At 52.3% G+C, this 23,936-nt stretch overlaps 2 protein-coding genes across 7 annotated transcripts in view; one reads left to right on the top strand and one right to left on the bottom strand.

The window, feature by feature from the left end:
• The window catches only part of LOC130153468 (aryl hydrocarbon receptor-like), a 38,494-nt gene extending 18,450 nt beyond the window's left edge, over positions 1-20,044 (bottom strand). For 2 of the 6 annotated variants that reach the window (XR_008823393.1, XM_056348306.1), the window contains exon 1: positions 6,292-7,431. Coding sequence is in view for 4 of the 6 variants with exons in the window: in XM_056348306.1 (XP_056204281.1) it covers positions 6,292-6,577 (286 nt within the window). In the remaining 2 variants the exon portion in view is untranslated. Of the gene's footprint in view, positions 1-6,291; positions 7,432-10,675; positions 10,750-19,313 lie in introns of those variants that run through there. The other 4 variants (XM_056348309.1, XM_056348307.1, XM_056348308.1 and 1 more) reach the window with 4 other exon arrangements.
• The window catches only part of NDUFA10 (NADH:ubiquinone oxidoreductase subunit A10), a 43,118-nt gene continuing 38,004 nt past the window's right edge, over positions 18,823-23,936 (top strand). The window contains exons 1-4 of the mRNA XM_056348312.1: positions 18,823-18,975; positions 20,054-20,222; positions 20,825-21,040; positions 21,821-21,907. Of these exons, the coding sequence (XP_056204287.1) occupies positions 18,895-18,975; positions 20,054-20,222; positions 20,825-21,040; positions 21,821-21,907 (553 nt within the window). The 5' untranslated portion in view covers positions 18,823-18,894. The remainder of the gene's footprint in view (positions 18,976-20,053; positions 20,223-20,824; positions 21,041-21,820; positions 21,908-23,936) is intronic.

Raw genomic sequence — 23,936 nt, forward strand, 5'->3', positions numbered from 1 at the left:
AGCCCAGAGCATCATGGCAGCCAGCAGCATTGCTAACATCGACACAAACTTTCCTCCTTTGGGCAGTTATTGTCAAGGAGACTGGGATCAGCAAAATCACTTCAGATTTATCTGGGAGACCATCAGATATATGTCCAAGTGGCAACCACTGCAAATTGGTTTGCAGACAGAAGCTCAGTGCAGGTCTGGTGGTGAGGTTCAGCCATTTTTTTATGCAAGTGACAAAACCTTTAAGTGCCCTTAAGGCAGGTTTTGATAGCACCAGAGTTGCCATTGCCATCTACCAGCACTTAAAGGCTGGATCTGATGAGCAAAGCTTGGAAGAGACCAAGCCCTGAACTTCCAGCTTGCCATGTTTTACCCATTTAACCTTGGGCAAGATTGAAACTTTGCTGATGCTCAAAGCAGGCTCTGACCCTGGGAGCATGGAGGTGCTTGATCTAGTTGAGGAGAAGAGCAAACACAGGTCCCCATCTGAGGTATAGCCAACTGCAGAGGGCAAGCTGTTCCCCTAGGTGGGCATCAGCCACAAGCAGGTGACAAAAGCATGTTGCAAAGCCAAGGAAGGGGGAAATCCAGACTTCTGGGTCTATTCCTCCTCCTGACTACGGGGAAGAATCAAACCCAGGGGACATAGCCACCACCACCCTGCTGGCACTTGGCACACATCATCCGAAGACCACCATGGCTTCAGACACACATCTGCCACACGCCAAGCCTGAGAGTGCTGCCTTCAGCTTCACCAGCGGTGCTTTGTGCTACTCCCAGGAGAGCAGGGAGACCAAGCCTGCCAACTTGTGTACTGTAGAAGAGCTTGGCTAAAATATAATGAGATTTTAGCAACCCATCTCAAAGTCCAGTCCCGCCTGAGCCCAGGGGAAGGAGCTGTTCAGGAGCTGACATTCATGGCCAGCCCAGATGATTTCCCTGAACACCCAACTTCAAACTTGCATGCCAAATTTCCATTTGTTGTAATTTTTTTTTTTTTAATTTGCACAGGGAAGACTGTGATACAAGGCAGGAGAGAGCTGTGCAACATCTGCAGCACTTGCACCAGGGGCAGGCAAGTTACAGCAGATGTGCATATGCCCCAAACAAGCCTGTGGATGCATGGAGCTTCAAGAGCTTTCCTCTCAATACCTGAAGCTCGTAATTTCCAGCAAATTACAAGTTTTTCCTCATTTCTCATTAAAGCACAGACAGAAGAGAGAAAACACTTAAAAGCAAAGCAGATTTAAAGATGATCCAGTGAATCATTACCCTGCAATAGCATCTCCTGGTTTCCAAACAGCCCTATGCTCCAGAACCAAGTTCAAATCCCAAAAGCTCTTTCAACTTGCAAAAATTAGATCCTTGTGACCTTCCAGCTGTGATCCTGCTGCCTGCTTATCCAACTGCAGACCCCAAGCATAAATCATGATAACCATGATCCTCCCCAGGTGGGAGAGGGGAGGATGCAGAAGCTCCCGTGTACCTGCTGCTGACCTTGACCCTTACTTTGGTCATCATCCTTGCTGTGCCCACCGACCAGGTCTTCCTCACACCCCAAGGAAGGTGATGGTGAGCGAAAAAGCAGCAACACAGGGATATCCAGGAGGAGATATTTGAGTTTCATATCAGGCAAGCACAAGAAAGCCTGAGCTTGGGAACCAATTCCCTGGAGAGTTTGGCCATCAATTTATTTTCTGCTTTGAGTTTGTTGATGAGGCTGGGCAAACAGCAGCAGGAAGGGGTACCCTGGCCAGTGCACACCCTGCTCAGCACCAGCCCACTGAGCAGGGCAGCCAGCCAGCCCAAAGCCTGGCCAGCTCAAATGCCACTGAAGTTTCCCTGATAACTCCAGCAGGTGTTCCACACCCTTCAGGACAGCGTAGTTCTCTCCATCTGGAGAAGGAAGTGTGTGGATCCTTCCACCACCCCGAGAAGCAGCCAGCCAAATACCCGTCACCTCTACACCGTCTTCCTGAGATGGTTTCCAAACCAGCAAAAGCCGTATGAGGGGCACCAGGATAAAATAGCAGCCGATGCAGGCAGGCCAGGGAGGACCAGAGGATTGTTCAGAAGCAGCAGCATCCATCTCATCTCTTACCAGTCTTTCCCCAAACATTTGAAAACAAAATAAGAAAAGCTAAGAAACTCGCCATCAGCAACAAAAAGCCAAACCCAGTTTGGTTTGTCTGTACCCCCAGGAGCACGAGCACGCATCAGGCAGTACGGGAGACTTAGAGCAGGGAGGGAGAGCTAGCAGAAGGACACCAAATGGTGGGCAGCAGCTAATTCCTCCTGCCTTTCTCAATAACCGCTCTATCTCCTGCCCCAAAGACTTGAATACCTGCTCCAAAGACACAAAGCTAAGAGGAGGCAGAGCCTCAGATGGGCTTGTGGCACACGCTGCATTCCTTGCAAAAACCATTCTAGCAGTACATGGGATTTTTACTTTTAACCTGTGACACAGCCTGAGCAGGCATATGTCCAGGGTCACCCGCCGGCATCCACCTCCCTGCCAGACTGGTTATAACCACAGACTTCGGCTCCACATAGACTTTGTTAACTCTGCCTAGGAGAAAGGGCAAGTGCCTCGACCCAATAGAAATGCTTGAAGAAACAAACCCTCTATCAAAACAGCACTCGTTAAAGCTGCCTGGACACAGGCAACGGGCTTGGGCTGCTGATGGAGAGAGGTCAAGCAAGCAGAGGACAGGGATGCTCACGAGGTGATGCCATGCTCTCCTGCTGCAGGAGAGGAGCCTGCACAAAGCAAAAAGCAGGCAACAGCAAAACGGAGTGTGAAAGCGTGGCACCAGGGCTTTCACCATCTCCCCCCAGAACGCCTGATGTGATACACCATGAGCAGGCTGCCGGGTCTTGCGGATGACATGGGTCTTCATCAGGCAAGGCTCAAACCAAAGTCGACCTTGATGAATCAGTGGGAAGATCTGAAGTCAAACAAGATGAACTTCAGGGCAGACACGAGCAAAGCAAGGGGAGGGAGCTGGAAATCACAGGCACAGTGGCCAAATGGGAGTAATTGGCCTGGCAGAGCAGGTCTCCAAGGAGGGGCAAGGCTGCCACCGAACGTGAGCCCATTCAGTGATGACTGCTCTTCCAAAGCAGCTCTCACGCTGGGAAGCACATGCTGAGCACATGCAGCGGGAACCGCTCCTGCTTGGAAGCGGGGCACCCAGCTGGAGAGCTTGGCATAGGGGTCTCCTCCTGGGGACCAGTATCCCCAGCTGGAGAGGGCCCTGGGAGAGCTCCAAGGGACTGGGCATGGGGCAAAAGCTAAAGGAGCCAAGTTTATTCAGTCAGGGGGTGTTGGGCGGAGAAGACACAATAGGAGCCTCTAGGTATAGAAAGATGCTGATGGCTTCCTGCCCTCCACATGCTCTGCCTTCACCAGTCCACCACCCATTCCATCAAGCCCAAGACACTGGAGGTGAAACACGTCCTTGTCCGTACATCTTGACCCCTGCCATGCCATGCCATGCACAAACACCAGTCCATGCCTCCCCCAGATGCAAGAGTCACCCCAGCCCTCGAGCACTGCTCCACAGCATTTTAGCAACTGCTTTTGTAAGTAGGTTATGAAAGCAAACCCTGGCAGCCTTTCAGGCTTTATTTGCACTGCAGCCTGCAGTTCAAGTCCTGCTGGCAGGCAGGGGAGCGTGGTGACTGACAGGCATGCAGTGACCACCCTCCCAGCCAGGCTCTGCAGCCCCATTCTCCCTCTCAGCCCAGGCACGTGCTGGGTGCCACAGAGTCTGGCCATATCAGTAAGGATGTCCGATTGCTGCCTTGTTTTGAGTATCAATGGAGAAAGCAATGCAGGTTAATGCTATATCAGCACCGCCTTGGACAGAAGAACCTGTCATATTCCCAAAACATCCCATCTTGCTAGCACTGCCTTCTTTCTCAGCTACCCATCCTACATCTCAGACAGGCAGGGAGTGAATCCCGTTTCCCAGGTTTGACCCCCAGAAAGCAGGCGATGGAGGAAGAGACACTCAGCAAGGCCTGCTCTCAGTCCAACCTCGCCTTTGAGGAGCACAACACCATCCAGAGCGCATCCAATGCTGTGCATGCAGCAATCACCTCTCTTGTGCAAAGGCAGCCAGCACAAGACATTTTCCCCTCCACGGCAAGGTGCCTTTTCATGCTTCCATCATGTCCTTTGGGGTCCTGCTCCAAGGAAGGACCTCCTGGGTCACAATCCTTCTGTCCCAGCCAGAGTCAGCCAGTACCAGAGCAGGCTCAGCACAGCTTTCAGCAGCTGGCACCTCCAAAGATGTGCCAGAGGTGCTCAGAGAACAGCTACCACCACGAGAGAGGCCAGCCCAGCCCCTGGGGTCAAACAGTCAGCATCTCCAGGGCAAGGATGAGGGTTTACCACACTCACAGCCACAATGGATGGTCTGCCAACCACCAAGTCCTTTGCAGAGGCAACACACTGTTGTGATGCTGCAACATTGCCCCAGGGATGGGAGTTGGAGCGGGAGGGAGCTGCTCTGGTTCCCACCTGAGAAATCAGCTCTGCCAGAGAGAGCTCACCATTGCAACCCCATGTGCGAGCTACAGCTTCAGGAGTAGGAGCTGAACCATCTGCAGCTCCTGGGCCTGGGAGAAGCTCCTCAGTGGGGTACAGCACGAGCACATCAGCACAAAACTTCCCTGGGCTATGGCTCAGGTGAGAGGGTGGCAAGCAGGTCTGTGCACCCGAGATAGCTCGGCTGGCCTCTTTTTTGCAGTATCTTTCTTGCTCAAAGATGGCACTGTATCAGGTGATGTGTAATGTGTACAAGGCCCCCTGCTCCTCAAACCCAAGGTCTGTAGAATAACACTGGAGCCCCAGCACAAGTGTTTTCACCAGCAGTATCTATCTCAGATACATCAACAACTGCTGAAAAAGCAGAGGGCAATCACTGCTTTGACCTGTGAGCAGTAGGTAGGAGCCACATGCACGTGATCGAAAAACACCCCCAAAAGCCCCTGGAGCCAAGAGCAGAAGCAAAGTAGCACCGATGCCCAGCCACAATCACTTGCCCACTGTGGTTGCTGCCCTGTCCCCGGGTCTCTGCAGCAGCAGGGCTGCAGAGAGGGAAACGCGAGGAGATCTGTTTTCCAGGCGTATCTGCGCAACCTTCCATCCTGCAAAAATGAACTGGGGTCCCTGGGTATAAGGCATCACACTCAATCTCATAGAAATGCTAATTAGGAGAAGTATAATAGACCCACCACAGCTGAGCGCAGCAGTGCCAGGGTGACAAGCGCAGCGGTAAACCACCACCATGTGAGATGCCCCCCTCCAAGGAAGGGGAGAAAAAATGAGCTAACAAGGTGCCAAACCCAACAAGGGCCTTAGAAACAGCCTTGTTTAACCTGCCAGCCTCAATGAGCAGAGCAGCCCTGTAGAACACCTCCTACCCTCACCTGCCCATCAGGGACAGCAGCCCACAGATTCAATTTAATTTAGTTATAAACCACAGTTCCAGTTAGATGAGGGAAATGCTGCTGTTCAGCAAGACACACTGTGTTACCTACTGCTCCCTTCTTCACCAGAGCCTGGTGGGAGTAGGATGCAGGTGGGGTTTTGGACATCAAGGAGGGTTAGTATGGCGGCTAACGAGAAGCAGACAGAAAAACTTTGCAGGAGGCCTCAGCTGCTGGGCAGGCACCCAAGCTGCTCCCCTCCACCCACGGTGCCATTTCTCTGCCAGACACCCCCTCCGAAAGTGATGGGGCCAGGGTCTTCTGCCCTCAACACCCCCACAAACTCTCACTTGCCTGCCTGCTCTTCAGCCCTGCCCCTCAGTTTCCACAGCTGATCTAGGTGGTCTCACTTGCCCAAGGATGTTGCTTTTCTGAGACACCAAACACCCGTAACTGACTGAAGAGGATGAGACTCAGGCATGCAGCATCCAAACCTGAAGGTGATTCCTTCCAGAGGGGACACAGATAAAGCCTGTTTCATGGCAGCAAAAGATGACCTGAGGGGTAGATGTCCCATGAGCATAGCACCTCTCAGCAACCATTGTCAACTCCTCCACATTTCTGGAGATGTGGCACTTTCCTCCCCACTTGTTCCAGGGCATTTTCAATCCAGTACCTCAGCTAGAGGTGCAACACTGATGCATTAACATACAAAGGCCTGGTACCACAACTCATCATCATCATCCTACCTTCAGGAGACACAATTTTCCATCCCAAAGCAAGGATAGCTTGGGATGGGATGTGAGCTGAGCAGTGGCGATTGACCCCAGGGGCTTTTTTACCCCTCGCAACACGGACACTCACCCATCAAGTAGCTCTTCACCTTCAGGTATCCGACAGTCAACCGTAAGATGGAGAGTTTATCAAGCCTGGTGCGCACATCTTCAGGGAAGGGCAGCAAACCCATCAGCTTGTTCAGCTCCTGGTTGAGCCGGTCTCGATGCCGCTTGGAGGGGTTGGACTTCACACCCTCAGGGGGTGGTGGTTTGGGGCTGGAAGAGGCAAAAGAGAGTTTAACCAAACAGGGCCTGTCTGACAGGTTCTTTCCAAATCCAGCATTGACTTCCGTGCAGCCACAACCGTAAAACATCAGGTGGCCAAGGTAAGGCCGTGGGGCAGCAAGAGCAAGCTCCAGCAAGCCCACAAAGCAATGGCAGGAGGAGACATGGCCATCCCAGCTGGCCACCTTGTGCAGCCCCAGGCATGATGTTCTCCAGCTGGAGTGTGGGGTGATCCTCAGAGGGGCACCTTAATGTGCAGCCTGGCTGAGACAGCTCAGCTGGATACTGCAGCCTTGCTCCCTTTCTTGCTCCTGCTGCTGAGCCCTGGCAGGGAAAGGGACACTGAGGGCAGAGACCTACACACCATCGGAGCATCTCTTGGAGGTCTGGTTAGACTTTTCCACCCACACTCTGCTCTCTCCGCCCTTTCTCCTCTTCTCCCTCATCCCATACCTTTCCCACGCAGTGGGTCTCTCCCTGGCCGCGCTCCACGTGCTCACACCAGGTCCTCACCACAGAAAGCACTTACCTTGAATTGCTCAGGAGATTCACATCAGCTGTTCCACCTGCCCAGGACTGAGCAGCTCTCAGCCAGGTCTTGGCAATGAGCACATTAAATAGCAAGAATGGAAAGCAGGAAGGTGCAAAAAGAGATTTTTTATTTTTATTTGAATTTATTTCAATTAGCTTCTTTTAAGTTTCCTCTGACTGCTCAGAGCTTGGATCCGTTGCCTTAATTATGAATATTACCAAGAGGAGCACATGTGAAAGTTAGTGACAGGACAAAGATACTGCATTGGGTGGTTTCAGGCACCGCACTTACAAAACAGCATTTTTTTAAAAAAAAAAAAATAGTAGATTTTTAGAAATTTTTTTTCTTTCAATATGCTGATTTCTCATCCTTTCAGGTAGGCATTTCCAACCTAATTTCCAACTTGGCACCAACCCTCAGTCTGCAGGAGCAGGGTCCACAAGAGCAGCTCTTGTCTGTCTGAAGCTGACAACGGGGACCCGTCTCTATCAGCTGCAGTTATTTCACATGCTACAGCGGTAAGAGGTTAGTTAACAACTTTAATGAGTCCTGGATGTCACATTGTCTCCTGTGGTTTTTAATGCCAATTTGAATTTTCTAAATTGAAGAAAAACCCTTTGGACCTGCCCCCCCTCCCCCCCATTTGGTTCGACTGCATCCCCTAACATGCAGCTCATGCTGTTTTGACGTAATTTGTCTAACCACAAACTCCCTTTCTGCAGGCATCCTTGCTTCACAGAGTAGCTTTGGATAACAGGATCTGCCAGTATTTAGCAGCAATTTAAGCTTTCCCCTCTACTATCGCTCTCAAATCTTGTCTGGCAGGGCTGCTCGCATGTGTGACACGAGAGGAAATGAGCATTAAATGAAAGGCAGTGAGGTGCCTGTGGAATGTTCATTGCACAGAGCTACAAAGGGGTCTTCCAAGCATGAATGGAAAATTGTAGTATTTTTCCAGAAAAACTCAGTCGTGCTGTTTTGTAACATCAGCGTCAGAAGGGATATACCCTGCTTCTCAAAGAGGATGGGCACAACTCATCACCAAACCTGCCCATACAAGCTGGGCAAAACACACTGGCACCAGTGTTTTTATGTACTCAGTGTGGCTTCAACACTTTCGAAAACACAGTCACTCATCAGGAAGGAAAAAATTAAATAGTTTTACTTTGATATGACTCTGTCTCTGATTAAAAAAAAAAAAAAAAAGAAAAAAAAAAAGAAAGAGAGGCAAAGAAAGTTATTCTGAGTTTACTCAGACATCCTTTAAAGAAAAGTCCTCTGCCCACTCACTATCCAAATCTAGTCCACAAACAGCCAGTAAGAAGTAAAAATGAGACTGGACATGAGCAAGGAGTGCTGCTCTGTATGGCAGTGGGTAAAACACAGAGGTCTAATGGGGTCCCTTGGAAATTTTGACCAAGCACTGAAAATGCTCTGGCTGAGACACCTGAGGTGACACAGCCAGCAGCAAAGTGCCACGTGGTTAAAGGAGGACACCGCAACATCTCTGTTCCTGCGTGTCCCTGCAGCACATAGGGTGTTTCAGGGCCACCCTTGGAGAGGGGTGATGATGAAGAAGAAAGATGAAGAGGAAAATGGCTCTGGCGATGCCGGGTGGCTCTGTTGACAGGCTGTTCCCATAGGCACACTGCTGTACCCTGTGCCCAGGCACTCCTGGGGCTGGAGGCTTCACAGTTCTTCATCCTCATGGATGCCACAGCAAAACAGCTTCCAGGTGCTCATAGCTAACAAATCTGTTCACACTCTGCCACGCAGTTATGAAGTTCCCAGGAGCTCCATGCAAGCCAGCAGGCAGGGCCAGGAGAACTGCCAGCACCCATCATGCACACTTGAGGTATTGACTTGAGCACAACCACATTATTAGCCACCAGAGAATCTGCACAGGTGAGCCCTGCAGGAAATGTTTCCCACTGCTCACAGAAACAGCGAAGCTTGGTCTAGTTGTTTAAAGCCTGTTTAAATTCCCTGCCTTTGGGACTGCCTCCATCCTCACTATCCAGCTGCCCCCTCTTCACAGGGCAACGCACTGTGCACCGTGCAAGGCTGTCCCAGGAGTGCTGCTCCCCCAGCACAATGCACCGAGCCCTGCCATTCAACAAAGCAGCTGAACACCTACACAAGAAGCAAGGAAAAGGCATTTGAAAGAGGTCTGAGCCCCCATTCTGTTTGCAGGAGCCCTAACGCAGCACATTATGAACTGGGTACGGTGCAAAGCTCCGCACGGCCGTGCCATGGAGTCCACCGTGAAGCTGCTGAGAAAAACTGCTGAGAAAAGCTGCTGACCCTGCTTAGACGGGCCAGCGCGGAGCTGCAGGGAAAGCTCAGCTCCCAGCGGGGCAAAGGCTGTGCCGCTGCTGCAGTGTTATTTTTCCCCAGCTGCCCTTTGAACGGGGCACCCAGCAGGAAGTTTATCACTTTTGCAAGCTGGCAAGTGCCAAGTGATACTATTAACAAACAGCTGAAGTTGCCTGAGCTAATATACTGTCTCCAAATTTTTATTAATTTTTTTAATAAGTAAAAAGCTCTGGACAAACTGTAAAGGGGCCAGAGAGCTCCCTAACCTCACCCTTCCCTCCCAGCCTGGCTGGCTGCACATCCCGCTGCCCTCTGCCCTGCTCCCCTTGGCCTCTCCCAGCAAGACCCTGCCACAAGAAGTGCTCCGTCACAGAGGAAATCATCTCTTCTGATTCCCAAGGCTGGCCCTGCGGTGCCAGGGACTGAGGTCCCTCCTGCTCCAAAAAGACATCTTCTCCCACACCCTGAACCACACAAATCCAGCCCAAACTCTCAGTCTGGCCACACCAGCCTCACCACGGGGCTGGAACCACTACTTCGAGGTGAGCAGGAGAAAGGTTTGAAGCACAACAACCACCCTTTGCGTTTTCACACTTTTTTAAGGCTCCCTAATAACCACTTAAGAGAGGCTCTGGCTCACCTTCTTACCATAGATTTATAACACTGATGCTCCTTCCTTCACCCCAGGCTTGGGCTCAGCTCATCTGCCTCCCAGAGCTATACACCCCCTTATCTCCCGTACACCTGGGAACCTGAGGTAAACAGGCTGATGCAGCTCCAGAGCCAGTATGGGGGAGGCATGAGGGTCCCACAGCCAGGCAACTCCAGCAACACATCGGGGGTGGGGTGGGGGGGGGCGTTATGCAGCAGCTATCGAACGGCATGCTAATTAATTATTGAGGAACAGCAATCTTTTGGTAAATAGTAGTTGCTGTGCATTTGATTTACGCTGGCCCTGCAACTCAAACCGGAGGAGAGCTGAGCATCAAAATGGGCATCTCAAACTCCCCGGCGAGCCCACCCCCCCAGCAACACGGGGGATGCAGGATAAATTCCATCGGGATTTTTATTTTTTCACCAGCATGCCAGAGCCTACAAAGCATTAGCTCCAATTAACCCTAATTAAAACAGAGCAGCCCAAGCACGCTGTCCCCCCATCCCTTTCGCTTCTCCAGCTGCTCCCATCCCCACCACCACTTTGCCTCTCACAAACCAGTTTCCACCCCCCGGCCTGCCCCAGCTCCCTCCGCCCTCCCAGCGCCTGCCAAACTGCCGCCCCCGGGTGGTACCAGGGGAAAGACCCTCCCCGGAGCACGCCCCCCCCCCCCCCCGCACCCACCTCTTCGGCACCGGCTTCTTCCTCTTCCTCCCCGCGTACATGCCGCCGGCAGCGCCGAGCGCGGGGCGGGGGGCGCGGGGCGGGGCCGGGGCCCGGGGGGCGGGGCCGGAGCCCGGGGGGCGGGGCCGGGGCCCGCGCCCGGGGGCGGGGTTGAAGGAGGGTCCCGGCGGGGCGGCCCCAGCCCCTTCCCCGCCCCGGGGACCTCGGCCCGGCCCCCACCGCCTGGGGGGGCGGCTGCGAGCAGCTGGGGTGGCGGGTCACCGTGCCCGGGAGTGCCGTGCACAGGGGACAGCTGCCACCGTGCCCGGGGGGGGTGTCACTGTTCCCGGGGAGCCGCTAAATCCTGGGAAACACGGTGCCCATGGGCCACCAGCCACAAGGGGCCACCAAATACACCATGGCCAGAGGGTCACCATCCTCAAGGGGCCACCAAATGCTGGGGAACACGGTGCCCATGGGCCTCCATCCCTAAGGGGCCACCAAATCCTGGGAAACACGGTGCCCATGGGCCACCAGCCACAAGGAGCCACCACATACTGGGAAACACTGTGCCTATGGGCCACCAGCCACAAGGGGCCACCCAAATACTGGGAAATGTTGTGCCCACAGGCCACTGTGCCCGGGGAGCCACCAAACCCTAGGAACACCATGCCCACCAGCAGGTTACCATCTCCGGGGAACCACCATGTTCTGGGAAACAACATGCCCATGGGCCACCCAGCTCATGTTGCTACTGTGCCCATGGGCCACTCTTTCTGGAGTCACCGTGCCCATGTAGCCACTGTGCCCTGGTGGCACGGTGACCCTGGCTGGACACTAGGTACCCACCAGAGCTGCTCCGTCAGTGCCCTCCTCGGCTGGGCAGGGGAGAGAAAATACAACAAAAGGCTCGTGGGTTGGGGTAAGGACGGGGACATCGCTCAGCAGTTACCGACATGGGCAAAGCAGACTCGACTTGGGGAAATTAGTTTAGTCAATTATAAATTAAATCAAACTAGGATAATGAGAAATAAAACCAAATCTTAAAACACCTTCCCTTCACCCCTCTCTTCTTCCCAGGCTCAATTTCACTCCCAGTTTCTCTCCTCCCTCCCCACAGTGGCACAGGGGGATGGGGAATGGGGCCGTGGCTGGTCCCTCACGCACAATCTCTGCCGCGGCTCCTCACACTGTGCCCCTGCCCCAGCCTGGGTCCCCCCGCAGGCGCAGCCCCCCAGGCCCAAGGGGGTCCCCAGCCCTGCCCCAGCCCGGGTTCCTCTGCCCATGGGCCACCAGCCCTGCCTGGAGCTGCCCCAGCATGGGCTGCCCGTGGGTCACAGCCCCCTGTGGGCACCCCCTGCCCCGGGGGGTCCCTGCTGGGCTGCGGGTGAGGGTTTGCTCCCCTGGGGGCTCCATGGGCTGGGGCCACCATGGCACCCCTGGCACCATGGGCTGCCGGGGAGCCTCTGCCCTGGCACCGGGACACCCCACCCCCACCCCCCTCCCGCCTCCTGTCCTGCCCTGGGGGGCTGCAGGGCTGCTGCTCTCACATATTCTCACTCCTCCCTCCAACTGCTGTTGCTGTTGTGCAGTAGCTTTTCCCCCTTCTTAAACATGTCATCCCAGAGGCGCTGCCACTACCACTGGTGAACTTGGTCTTGGCCAGCGTTGAGTCCATCTTGGAGCCAGTGGCATTGGTTCTGTTGGACATGGGGGAAGCTTCTGGTAGCTTCTCACGGAAGCCAGCCCTTTAGCCCCTGACCAAAACCTTGCCACACAAATTAAATACAGCCCAAAAGTCACTGTGTGCACAGCTCACTGTGCCTATGGGCTACTGTGCCTGTCAGCCAGCATGCACAGGGGGACACCAGATCCTGGAAGCCACCATGCTTATGGGCCACTTCTTTTTTCTGCAAAAGGTGACCACTTCAGAGCAGTTTCCATGCTCCTCTCCTGCTGCAGGATGATGTTCATCCACAGGCTCCATGTTGCTGGTCTCCATGCACTGTGTTCCGTGTCTGTGTGGTCCCTCCTGTGGCATACCCACCAGCCCCAGTCCCTTCCAGGGCAGCCAGGCTGGTGTAACACAGGAGATGTAGTCCTGCCCCACAGCCAGAGAGGCAATGCAGAACTGGAGTCACCTGAATTACTGCTCTTTTTCAACATTGAGGTTTTTTGTTGTGCAGTCACCAGTGAAAAACAAAGAACTGAGCAGAGAGATGCAATAAAATCCCTTATTGTCTGGCTCCGTGGAATAAACCTTTCTATTTTCCTAACCCTGCAGGTACCCTTAGTGCTATGACTCCAGGGCTTTGCAAGATAAGCCTCCCCACCTCCCAGAGCCTGATCTCACTTGTCCCTCTCCAGGAACAGCCAGCCTGTTGCCTCTCACTTTGCATTTCCTTGAGTTAACACTGCCCAAAGCTTCTGCTCTTCCACCCCAAAGCCACCTTCAACTGCTGTTGTGAAAACAGGAGTGACAGACAGAGACATAACACCTGACCATGCTTTGGTTTTTACCATAAATCTCTTGTCTTTAAAATCAAACCTGTTCATGTCCCAGTGGGAGGAAAGCATGGTGGACAACACTGTGTTTTCACAGCTGCATTGGTGGTACCGGCAGCTACGTGCCACGGCACAGAGTGGTGGCACGTTGGGAGGTGAGTCTGGCTGGTATCCAGCAGCAGCCACAGCAAGACTAAGAATGGGACAAGCAAATTTGATATTCCCCTGAGGAATTTCCTGGCCTCCAACTATTTTTAGCCTAGGTGCTTTCCTTAGCCAGATATGGCTTCTACCCAGTAATGCTCTTCCAGGCTCCCCTTGAATCTGCGTGACCGTTTAGCACCGTTTGGCAATGAGTTGCGCAGTCCGACTCGCACTGCACGAATGCCCACCTTCCCTGACCTGGTTTGAAAGCCTGGCTTCCGCCACTCACGTGGTCACTTGGGTCTTTGGTTTTCCTTGTTTGCCCTCCTCTGAGCTTTTTCTCATTCCACCGTGTCCCTTCTGAGGTGAGAAGGACAGCAAAAAACCTGTGGATTCGTACTGGTGCCAAATGATGTCCTTTGTTTTCCTTGCTCCACCTTTCCTCACGACTTTCCCTTTTTGATCCTTGCTGAGTTGACATTTTCAGGGATGAGACACCTCTCCTGAGCGGCGAGGCGAGGCTCAGAGCCCCATGTGTTATGTGTAGGCGTGAGCCTGCCTGTTCCCACCTGCATCACTTGTGCTGTTACCTGCACTGAATGGGACCTGCTATTTTACTGCTCCATCCTGTAACACCCCTTTGACATCCTCCCTAGGACGAGTAAACATCACCAAATGCAGCCTCCTCACCATTCACACCCCATTTAGGACACTGGTGTCAAACAGCAGAGTTTCCAGCATGGATCAGGCAGAGCTTGACCTCCTGGAGCTGTGGGAATATCTCTCTTATTCCCACGTGGGTACAGAGGAACACGGAGAGATGGTCCCTGGGGTGTCAGCTCGTCCCCTGCTCTGGTCACCCCTTCAGCATCCTGACAGCCCTACAGCCTCCACTGCCGAGTTTTTCCAACCCTCTCACTGGAAAGACTTGCCTGACGTGCCAGCACATTGCAGACAGAGCTGTAAAGGATAGAAAGCCAGACCCACACACATCGTATGTGGTTTGGTTTTTTTAAGCTGTTTGCAAATTCCAGGGATAAATTTTTGAAATGACACTCGATCACTTCTTGCCAAAGGGCAAAGCAGAAGCAGCTAATGATATAAAAAATGTCCCAGGTCAGCAAAGCTGATGTCAGTTTGATGGGAAATGTGTTAATACATTTGTTTATAACCTTCCTAGACCATACATAGATGCACAGTAATTTAGCCATGCTTTTAATAAGGCAGGCAAAGATGCAGCCCAGCCCTGGAAATTGCACTCCAGTGTCTCCATCAAGTGGAGAAGGGAAGCTGGGGGAGGAAGGTGTCCCAGCTGCCAGCACCACGGGCTGCCCAGTTCTTGGGTGTCTCGGGGGCAGGCAGGGCTGTGGGAAGGCAGTTTCCAGAGGACATCCCTGGGTCCAGATTTCAGCCACTGTGAAACTCAGCTGCGCAGCTCTACCAAAGCAAAAGGCAGAAATAAGTGTCTGTGGGTTTATAACTGTTTGCCTGTATCCATCTCTCCTGCAGACTTGAGGTTGGGAATAGGTGACAGGTGGAGGGAGAAAATCTGGCTGTTGTGCTTTATGAGAAAAGTGCCTAAACCTAATCATGGCAGAGCAGGGGCAAGCCTTCACCCAGTAAAAGCTGGTAGAGCTGCCTTGTCTTTGATGATATTCATCATCTCCAGCACGGTGACTTCTCACAGTCCCTTGTACAATAGTTAGGAAGGTCAAAAGTCTGTTACTGGCTTTCACCAGGGCACTGATCTTTGGCCATCCAGTGCAAGAGTATCCCTGGAGGTAAATCTGACCATAATGGCCTGAGCTCAAGGACAAGAAATGGCAGCAAGGAAACCCTCTTGCCCAGTTTGGAAGCCATGGAGATGCTCAAGCTGGAAAGGAAGAAAATAATTCATCTCTAGTATCAAAGCAGGTCCAGTGTGTAATTGAGGATTTGTTGTGCTTGAGACTCAGTGCTCCGCAGAGTGATGGCATCCCCTCCCATCCCAAATCCCAGCCAAGGAGCAATGGAAGCAGGGCTGTCCTGGGGGCTGGATAAGCCATAGGTGTCCTCTCTGATGAAGCACCCAGGGGAAGTGGCGGTGCCATGGGCAGCCTCTGGTGACAGCCCTAGGCACAGCTCAGCCTGGAAGAGCCCAGGAGCAGCAGGAGATGGAGGGTGAACATGAGAGGAGGCTGCAGCATAGCTCCAAGGTCCAGCGGGGAGACAGGACCAGGGACAAGGCTACCTGCAGCATAGATCCAAGGGCTGCCCACGCACAGGGCCATTAGAGAGGGACACACATAGACACAGGCAAAGGTACAGCCTAAGCACAAGTCTAGGTGCTTGAGGCTGAGATTAACAAAGCCTACAGAGCCGTGAGCAGAGCGTGAGGTTGGCTGGTGCTTGCGGAGACCTGGCAGGTCATCCACCAACATCCCTCATGCAGGTAGATGTCCCTTATGAAGTGCTATGCCTGTGGTGGGTCACCATGGGGCTTTGTCAGGGTGACACCAATCTGGGGCAGGGACAAGGCATGGGGGCTCGGAGCTGAGACAGAGATGGGGATTTATAAAAAGCCCCCAGAGGCTGAGTGGGGAGGGGGTGGGGGTCAGTGCTGAGGACCCCCAGGTTTGGGAGTAATTATGGAGCCCAAGGTCATAGGCAGGCAGGATTTGGGGGAGTGAAGGGGGAAAAGATCCAGGGGAGCCATGGGGGCAAGACCCTGCAGCACTTGAGGGCCAAGGCTTGTAGTAGAGGCAATGAGATGATGAACTGGGAGCCAAGGGGGACCTTGGCACAGGCAGGGCCCATGCTGATGTGATGCAGCCCCACAGCTTCCGCTGGATAGGGCTCAGGACAGGGCTGGAAGTGTGGCCATCTCGCTGGCAGTACCGGCAAGGAGCTGCCCTGCCTCCCCCACAAGCTACGCCAGTCCCTAAGGAGACAGCAGGCTGGGAATTATGTGATGGTTGAAAGCAGGAGATAAAGAGATGAAGAAATGTGATTATGGAGGAAGAAGTCAGGCAGAGACTGATCACAGGTTAGGGAGCAGTGCCAGCCCCTGCCATGTCAGCAGAGCATTGCAGGGACTAACCCTGCAGGTGACAGTGATGGTTTTCTGCCCCCCTGGCTCTCCGAGCTGGCCCAGAGTGGCAGCAGACCTGCTCTGCAAGGCAGCAAAGGCAGCACTAAGCCTGCACTTGCTCCCTTTTCTGGAAGAGTTTCTTTTCCAGCAAATTAAAGAAATCTCAGCCCAGGGAGCGTGGTCTTAGGTACCAGGGAGATACTTGGCAAGGGGCACAGCTGTCCCTTCCTGCTCTGACGTCTCCTTGATCTGGCTCCTTCCCCCACCACTTGTTTCATCGAGGCATTTCCAAGCTCGGTCAAAAGCTGAGTGTTAGAGAGCCAGAAACTCTGGTTGATTCAGAGATTTCTCTGCAGTTTTCTGCTCCTTGACCAACACAGGAGGTCAGGCTGGCCAGGCAGATGGATATTTTCAGATGCAAAGCAAATCTGCTCTGCAAGCTTCCCAAAGCAGAACAGTTTCTCCAGCTTTCCTGTTGGCAAACATGGAGCAGCAAAACAAGAAGTAAGGGGAAGCAAAACTGCCACTGGTCACTGCAGCAGTATGGAGACAGGAGCGGCTTCTACAGAGAAGATGCTTTGGATGTGATACCCCCAGATGTGAACAGCATCTTGGCAGCCTTTCCAAAGTCTCCAGCAAGCCCTGGGAGGTATGGGGACCTGTCGGTGCTCCTAACACAGCTCCACGGGACAAGTCATGGTGGCGGGCAGGGGGAAAGCAGCTTTCCTTCAGCATTACCCAGCCCCATCTTGTGGCAAAGATCAGCAAAACCTCCAAGAGCAGCGGTGAAGTCCGCCACCACCACGTCTGCCTGCTGGGTGGGCATTAGGGTGCTTTCCAGGTGTCTTCTCCTGCCCTAAGGTTAAAGCATCCCTTCTCCTGCAGCACCCCCAGGCCCAGCTGCAGGCAGCAGTGGTAGGGTTGGCCCGAGCTGCAGCTGGCCAGCTCCAATGCTTGCATGAGGAGCTTGTCCTTGGCTGCTGCCACCCGAGCACTGAGCCTGCTGCGGGATTTGCCCAAACAGGCTGGGTACATCTTGACTGCAGAAGCACACGCTGGTGAGTTGTCCCCCATGTCCTCTCTGTGCCACCTCATTGTAGCCTCCATTCCCAGTCCATCTTTCATTTCTGGAGGCCATCAATGTTATTGACTCCCATCCCTCCTGAAGGAGGCCCATGCAGCTCTGCCACAAGCAGAGAGCAACAGTGAGAAGCACCAGGCAGATGCTCTTCGCTCTGCAGAGAGTTATGAGGGTTCTCTCTCCATGGTGGCCAAGCAACCTCAGGCTGGCAGCTGGTGGCATCAGAGAGTGACAAATGCACATGGAGGCTGATGGACCTTCACCATCCTCTTCTTTGAGAACAGCGAGAATCCAGAGAGGGAGGGGATGACTCTAAGGCGCTGGTATGGAGGGTGTCACGCTGTCCCCTGCTAGCAATGGCTAGCAAACACAGCCCAAATCAAAGGCCCAAAGCAGAGGGTAGGAAGCATTTTAGATGGGGAAGTGGGAACTGTCCCAGGTCACCAGCTCCCAAAGAGCTGGAGAAGGAGGTAGGTCTTGGTTTCCACCTCTTTGGCTGTGTAAATCCGGAATGCTGTGGGTAGCCAGCCACCGGGGCCTTCATTCTAACGGCTGGGTCCCCACCAGTCTGGAACGGGGAGCAGTTTTTAGGGTTAGGGGTTTTTAGGGTTAGGGGTTTAGGTCCCGCCATGAGTCTTGCAGCCCCCTGCCGGGTAGGAGGTGAGGCTGCCTTGGGTGCCCCGGCGGGGGTGAGGAGGCAGGGGGGCGCCCGGGCTGCACCCTTCGCGTCCGACTGTGTGAGCCCACACGGCGGCTGATGGGAAGCGACACGACGGACAGTGTGCCTGTCATGGCAGAAAAGCCAGGAATAAGCAACTCGCATCCCCAGAGCTCGAGCCCTGGCAGTCCCACTGCCCCTGACCCACGGACCCAGCGGGCAGGGGGAGCGTGGGGGGCTGTGGCACGAGGCCGCCTGCCCATTTGGGCCGAGGGGTCAACGCCCGCGGAGCCACCAAGGACACCATGCAGCCGTGTCATTGTCCCACCACCGGTTCTCCTCCCAGAGCCGTGGGACTTCCCGAGGGAACAACGTTTGCCAGGGAAGCGACACTGGAGGCGTGAGGGAGCTCTGCTTTGCCGGGCACAGCGCGGGAGAGGCGGGCAGCTCCCTGCCCCTCGCCCCCTGCCCGCTCTGCCTGTACCGGGACCCCCCAGGGCCAACCCGGCGCCCCCGGGCCCTGCCTCCCGCCGGCGGGCCACAGCGCGGCTGCCCGCCCGCCCCGGCTGCGCTCCCAGGGGCTGGGCAGCACCGGAGCGGACGGGGGTGTCACCGCGGGTGGCGCTGCCACCGGCCCCCGCGGCCAGCGGCGGGAACAGCCGCGGCGGGCACCGCGTGACCCCGGGAGGGGGCGTGGCGCCGCGGGGCTATCCGTGACGTCATCACCCCGCGCCCGCAACTTATCGTCGCGGCGGGGCCGGCGCTGTCACCTCAGCGCCGCCATGTCCTTGTGGGTGGCCAAGCTGGGCCCGGCCGCTGCCGCCGCCGCTCGGGGCCGCCTGGGGAGCTCCGTTGTACCGGCGGTGAGGGGGGCCGGGGAAGGGGGAGGGCCCTGTGCCCAGCCGCGTTCCCTCGGCTGCGGCGGCCGCCCCTCGGCGCGGCCGGGCGGGCTCACCTTGGGGTGCCGGGGCCGCTGCGGCCTGTGCTGCTGGCGCCCTCTCCCCGCCCTTCAGCAGCGGGGCTGGGCTCCCGGGCCGGCCTCTGCTCGCTCCCACCGGCGTTCCTGCGCTCCTGGGAGCGCTGGGGGCCGCCCTAGGGCGGGGGGATGCTGGGCTGCCCCTTAGGAGGGGATATTCCCGGTGGGCCAGTGCAGGGGCGATGGAGAGGAGGTGAGATTTAAGGTAAAGGCATGAGTAAATACCTGAGACCAGAGCGTGGTGACCCAGTGACCTTCACCTTGGGAATGTGGTCTTTGGTGGTGCAGGCGGAAGAATTTTAAACAAAAATAAAATCTCATATGTGTAATGCCACTACGTTGCTCAGAAGAAGACTTATTCGATTTTTGCCAAGGTTTCTGGGCAGCTTTGCTGAGCAGGGCTCAGTAAGGTGCTGCTTTCAGCTTTATGGGTGGTTATTTCTTTCCACCTTTGCCCAGATACTGTCTCATGCAGAAATGAAGCTGGAACTCGCCTGAGAGTCTGGGAGGAAGTTCTGAGGGTCTGGGGGAGGGTTTAATGTTAATATCTACCCAACAACAAGCAAACAAACAAAAGTACAAGCAAAAGTTTACTGTTTGATCTCCCTTGGGAATGCAGGGCACGTCATGTCTCTGGCCTTCAGTAAATCTGAGAAGTTTCTGTCGTGTAGGTTCAGAGTGGAGTTCTGGCAGAGCAGTCCCACTTCAAGTTTTAAAGGCACTGAAAGTTGTTTTATGGTTTCTGCCTTCTCAGCCTTGCTTTTTCATGAAGAGCTTCTCAGCCTAAATATTGCTTCAGTTGTGAAGCTGAAATGGCAGCACTATACTGTATGAAAATTCCTTGCATTAGATGTGCGAGTATGTATCTTCATGCATGTGCAGAAGGTCTGAAAAAGCTGCATGTTGAGCATGCCCAGTTCAGCTAAGAAAACTGAAAATTTAATTTTGGTGTGTTTTTTTTTCAGGCAAGAATTCATATCAGCCCCAAGTGGAATTTGGAGTATGGTTGGCTGGCTTATATGTTGGGAGACAGAGCTATGAGAAAGTTCACTGAATACAGCAAAGTCTTTACAGTGGAGGGAAACTTATCTTCTGGGAAGGGCAAGCTTGCAAAACTAGTAGCAGAAAAACTAGGTATCTCTTATTTTACCTATTTCTGTAATAGTTAATAGAATTTGTCATTACGGTTGTCATTCTTGTGCAAAGAAAGTTAGTTCACCAATAAACTCTTGAATTATTACTTAGGCAGTGCCACAGTTGATGTGGAAAGCTTATTGGTAAGGGGAGAGTAAAATGTTGGTGAGGCTTGAGATGAGGATGGGATATTTGTCAGATCCGTGGGATGCTTGTGTAGGTATGATTTGTTTTGAAAAAAATTCAGTTCTAATGAAGTCATTTTGCTCACTGGGCTCCTACCTCTGATAGAGTCACTGAGCACCTCGAGAGGTAGGATTTTCTGCATGGGTGTACACCAGAGCATCAAGGGGATTAGAGGATTGGTGGCAAAAAGATTCTGCGTAGAATGATAGCTCAGCTCGCACTGGGGAGGTGGAAGGTGGCAATACTTCAAATTTGGGTTTGTCTGCCCTCTGTGATGTGATTGACCAAAGGTTTTTGTGCTGTTTTCAAGAGTTGTTCAATGTAAAGCTATATATTTGAGCTGCATAGATGTTTACTGTAAAGGAACAAAACTTATATATTGATTGGTGCTCTGTTGTGGGTTTCTTTTTTGTCAGGGATGAAATACTTCCCAGAAGCAGATATCCATTACCTAAACAGAATCACGGCAGACGGAACACTGCTGCATGAGAAATTTAATGGTTTCTGTAACCTAGAGAGGTTTTACAATGATCCGAAATGCCCTGATGGACACTCTTATCGACTGCAAGCTTGGCTGTTTGGTAATCGTGTTTTACAGTATGCTGATGCATTGGAGCATCTGCTGAGCACAGGTTAGATTTCACAGTGAATAAATTTCATTTCTGAATTAACATCTGAGTGTAAGTTGCAAGTAAGCTGTGTAAGTGCTTTGCTAATACCTGCATTTTAAAATGGAAGGCTCTTGAATGGTTAAGCTTTTTATATTTTTTTCCCCCTTAGTGAGTACATGTGAGCAGCCATTTGGAAAAATACTTTGCATGTTTTCTGTTGGAACAGTATCTTATATCCTTTCAAGCAAAGGAAATATGTACACATTACCAAGTTCATTAGTTTTCATTTGGCAAGCCCTGATTATTCTCAAAAAGGCATTTTAAACATACCAAGATAGCTTTGTGTTGTATGGCCTTTTTAAAACTCTTCCTAGACTTAGTTCCTAATGGTGTCTTTTGTTCAGTCTTTATTTCATTAAATACTGTTGTGTGGTGGTGGTGTTACAATTTGAGTGTCTTCTGTTGAGAGAAGATTTCCTATACCAACACTGATTTACCTGTTGCTTATGCTTTAGTAAGTGTTTCCCAAAAAAGATGAAAATATGTGGATACCAGAAAGTTTGACACATTTAAGTACTCTAGTAATAGGTACAGTAGGAGAATATGTGGGTGAGACAGGCATGTTCAGCATACGTATCCAGTATGTTTTAGTGAGCCAAAAGCTTGCTCTTTGATTTTATTTAAATTTTCTAGAAAAGCATTCAGAAAATTGACTGTAAGAGAAGTATTGTCTATAATTTTAAATGTTTCTGCCAGCAGTCTCTTTGAGCCTTGCTGACTGGAACCTCCTTTCAATTGCAGGACAAGGTGTAGTGATGGAGCGCTCTCCCTACAGCGACTTTGTGTTTCTGGATGCAATGTTTAAACAAGGCTATATCCACAAGCGATGTAAGTTACTTGCATGCCAAAGGAAGTTGTTTTGCTGTAATCTGTCAGAAGTGTGGTAGTTTAGGTTTTAAAAAAGAAACAAAAAAGCCTGCTTGGAAGATGGTGTCCTTTAAATACTCAGAGTTGTTTGTAAGGTGCTTAGCACCTTGCTGTTCTGTGCATCAAGGACCAACCTCCAGCCATGAGACTTCCAGGTTTTCTTTGAGGCTTTGGTTCTGCTGATATGTTAAAGAACATGTATTCTGTGTATTGCTCGTGTCCTGTCAGCCAGAGACTCCTGTAGTTCCCTGAACGTGTGGTGAGGATGCTGATGAAGACTAGAGGTCCTTTGGGGAGACCATGATCTTGGAGTATTAGGTGGGAGGTAAATAATGGGCCAGCAGGGTTTGTCCTACTTGCCTTAAAGAGCCAGGCCTGCTCCGAATGTCAGAGAAGACAAATGTTGCCCTTGTCTTCAAGAAGGGCAAGGAGGAGGATCCAGGGAGTTACAGGCCAGTCAGCCTCAGCTTGATCTGATGGAGCAAATCCTCCTGGAAGCAATGTCCAAACATATGAAGATGTTTAGGTGATGGATAATAGTCGTCATAGTTTTATGAAAAGGAAATCACACTTAAACAGCTGCTAGTCAGCTCCTCATAGCAGGCTAGCTCAGTGGATGAGCAGAGAGCAGTGGCTATTGTTTATATTAAGCAAGGCTTTCAGTGCTGTCTCTCATAACCTCATCACTGAAAAACTGATGGTTTAGTTATGCAGGCAGTGAATTGAAAAGTGGCTGAACTGCTGGGCTCAAAGGATTGTGATCAACAGTGCAAAGTCCAGCTGGAGGCCAATAACTAGTGTATCCCAGGGGACGAGGATGTTGCTCTCATCAAAACTGGAGTACTGTGCCCAGTTCTGGGCTACCAGTTAAAAAAAAAAAAGATGTGAACTTACTGGAGGGAGTCTAGCAAAAGCCCTGAAGGTCATTAAGAAAGTAGAGCATCCAATGCATGAGGAGAGATTGAGAGAACTGGGGCTTTTTGGCCTGGAGAAGAGAAGGCAAGGCTCAGGGGGGTGTATAAATCCCTGATGGTGTTTATGTCTAAAAATACTTGACGGGGGAAAAGTACTGTGTGGATCCAGTCTCTCCTCAGTGGCACTTCGTGAGAGGACAAAAGGCAAAGGGCCTTGAAATACAAGAGGTTCAATTTATAAGAAAAAAAAACATTTTCTACTGTGAAGGTAGTGAAAACTTAGAGCAGATTGCCTGGGGAGGCTGTGGGATCTCTATCCTGGAGATACTCAGAACACTCGGACACAGTCCTGAGCCACTTGCTCTAGTTCACCCCATTCTGAGCAGACTGGCTGAGCAACATGATCTGTGGATGTTCCTTCCAACCTGGGTGTGATTCTGTGGTTTGGGGTTATGGGTGGTGAGCTCCTGAGCAGTGCAGTGTTACTGTGCTGGTGCCTTGTGGACAGATGCATAGAGTCTCCATCCCTTGGCTAGGAATGGAGCAGTTGTGAGACACATAGGAGACCAGCCACAGCCAAATGTGCAAACTTAGCGCTGAGTTTGAAAGTATGTAGAAAATAACCGTAAAGCCCAGTCATCAGCTGACCCTTTAGTAAATTGCTGTTGAAATTCTTGTTTCTGCCTGTTCTTAGCAAATCTGGCATTTTGACTACTCATCAGGTGAAGATAATTGTTCCCCTGACTGCCTCGTGCTGCTTCAGTCCTGTTTGATTTGGCTTAGATTTAGGAGGTGTATATTTGTTTTTTAACACCTGCTGTAAGTTGCAACTTGTTGCTGAATGTGTTTGAGAGCTGGTTGTAATGAACTGTCTTACTGCTCTGTGATGGTGAGGCAAACAAAGCCCAGCGACCCACAATTTCTATTTAATATAAAATGCTAGTAATAAGTAATGGATTGCTGGAATCCTTACACAGCATACATCTTGATTAGAGGTACTGCTGACTTACTGTGGTGCCAAGCACAGTGGGCTTTAAATTTTTCACAAGCTGTTTGAATTTGAAAGCCTGGCACTA

This window comes from Falco biarmicus, chromosome 8, assembly GCF_023638135.1.
Source record: "Falco biarmicus isolate bFalBia1 chromosome 8, bFalBia1.pri, whole genome shotgun sequence".
Lineage (NCBI taxonomy): Eukaryota > Metazoa > Chordata > Aves > Falconiformes > Falconidae > Falco > Falco biarmicus.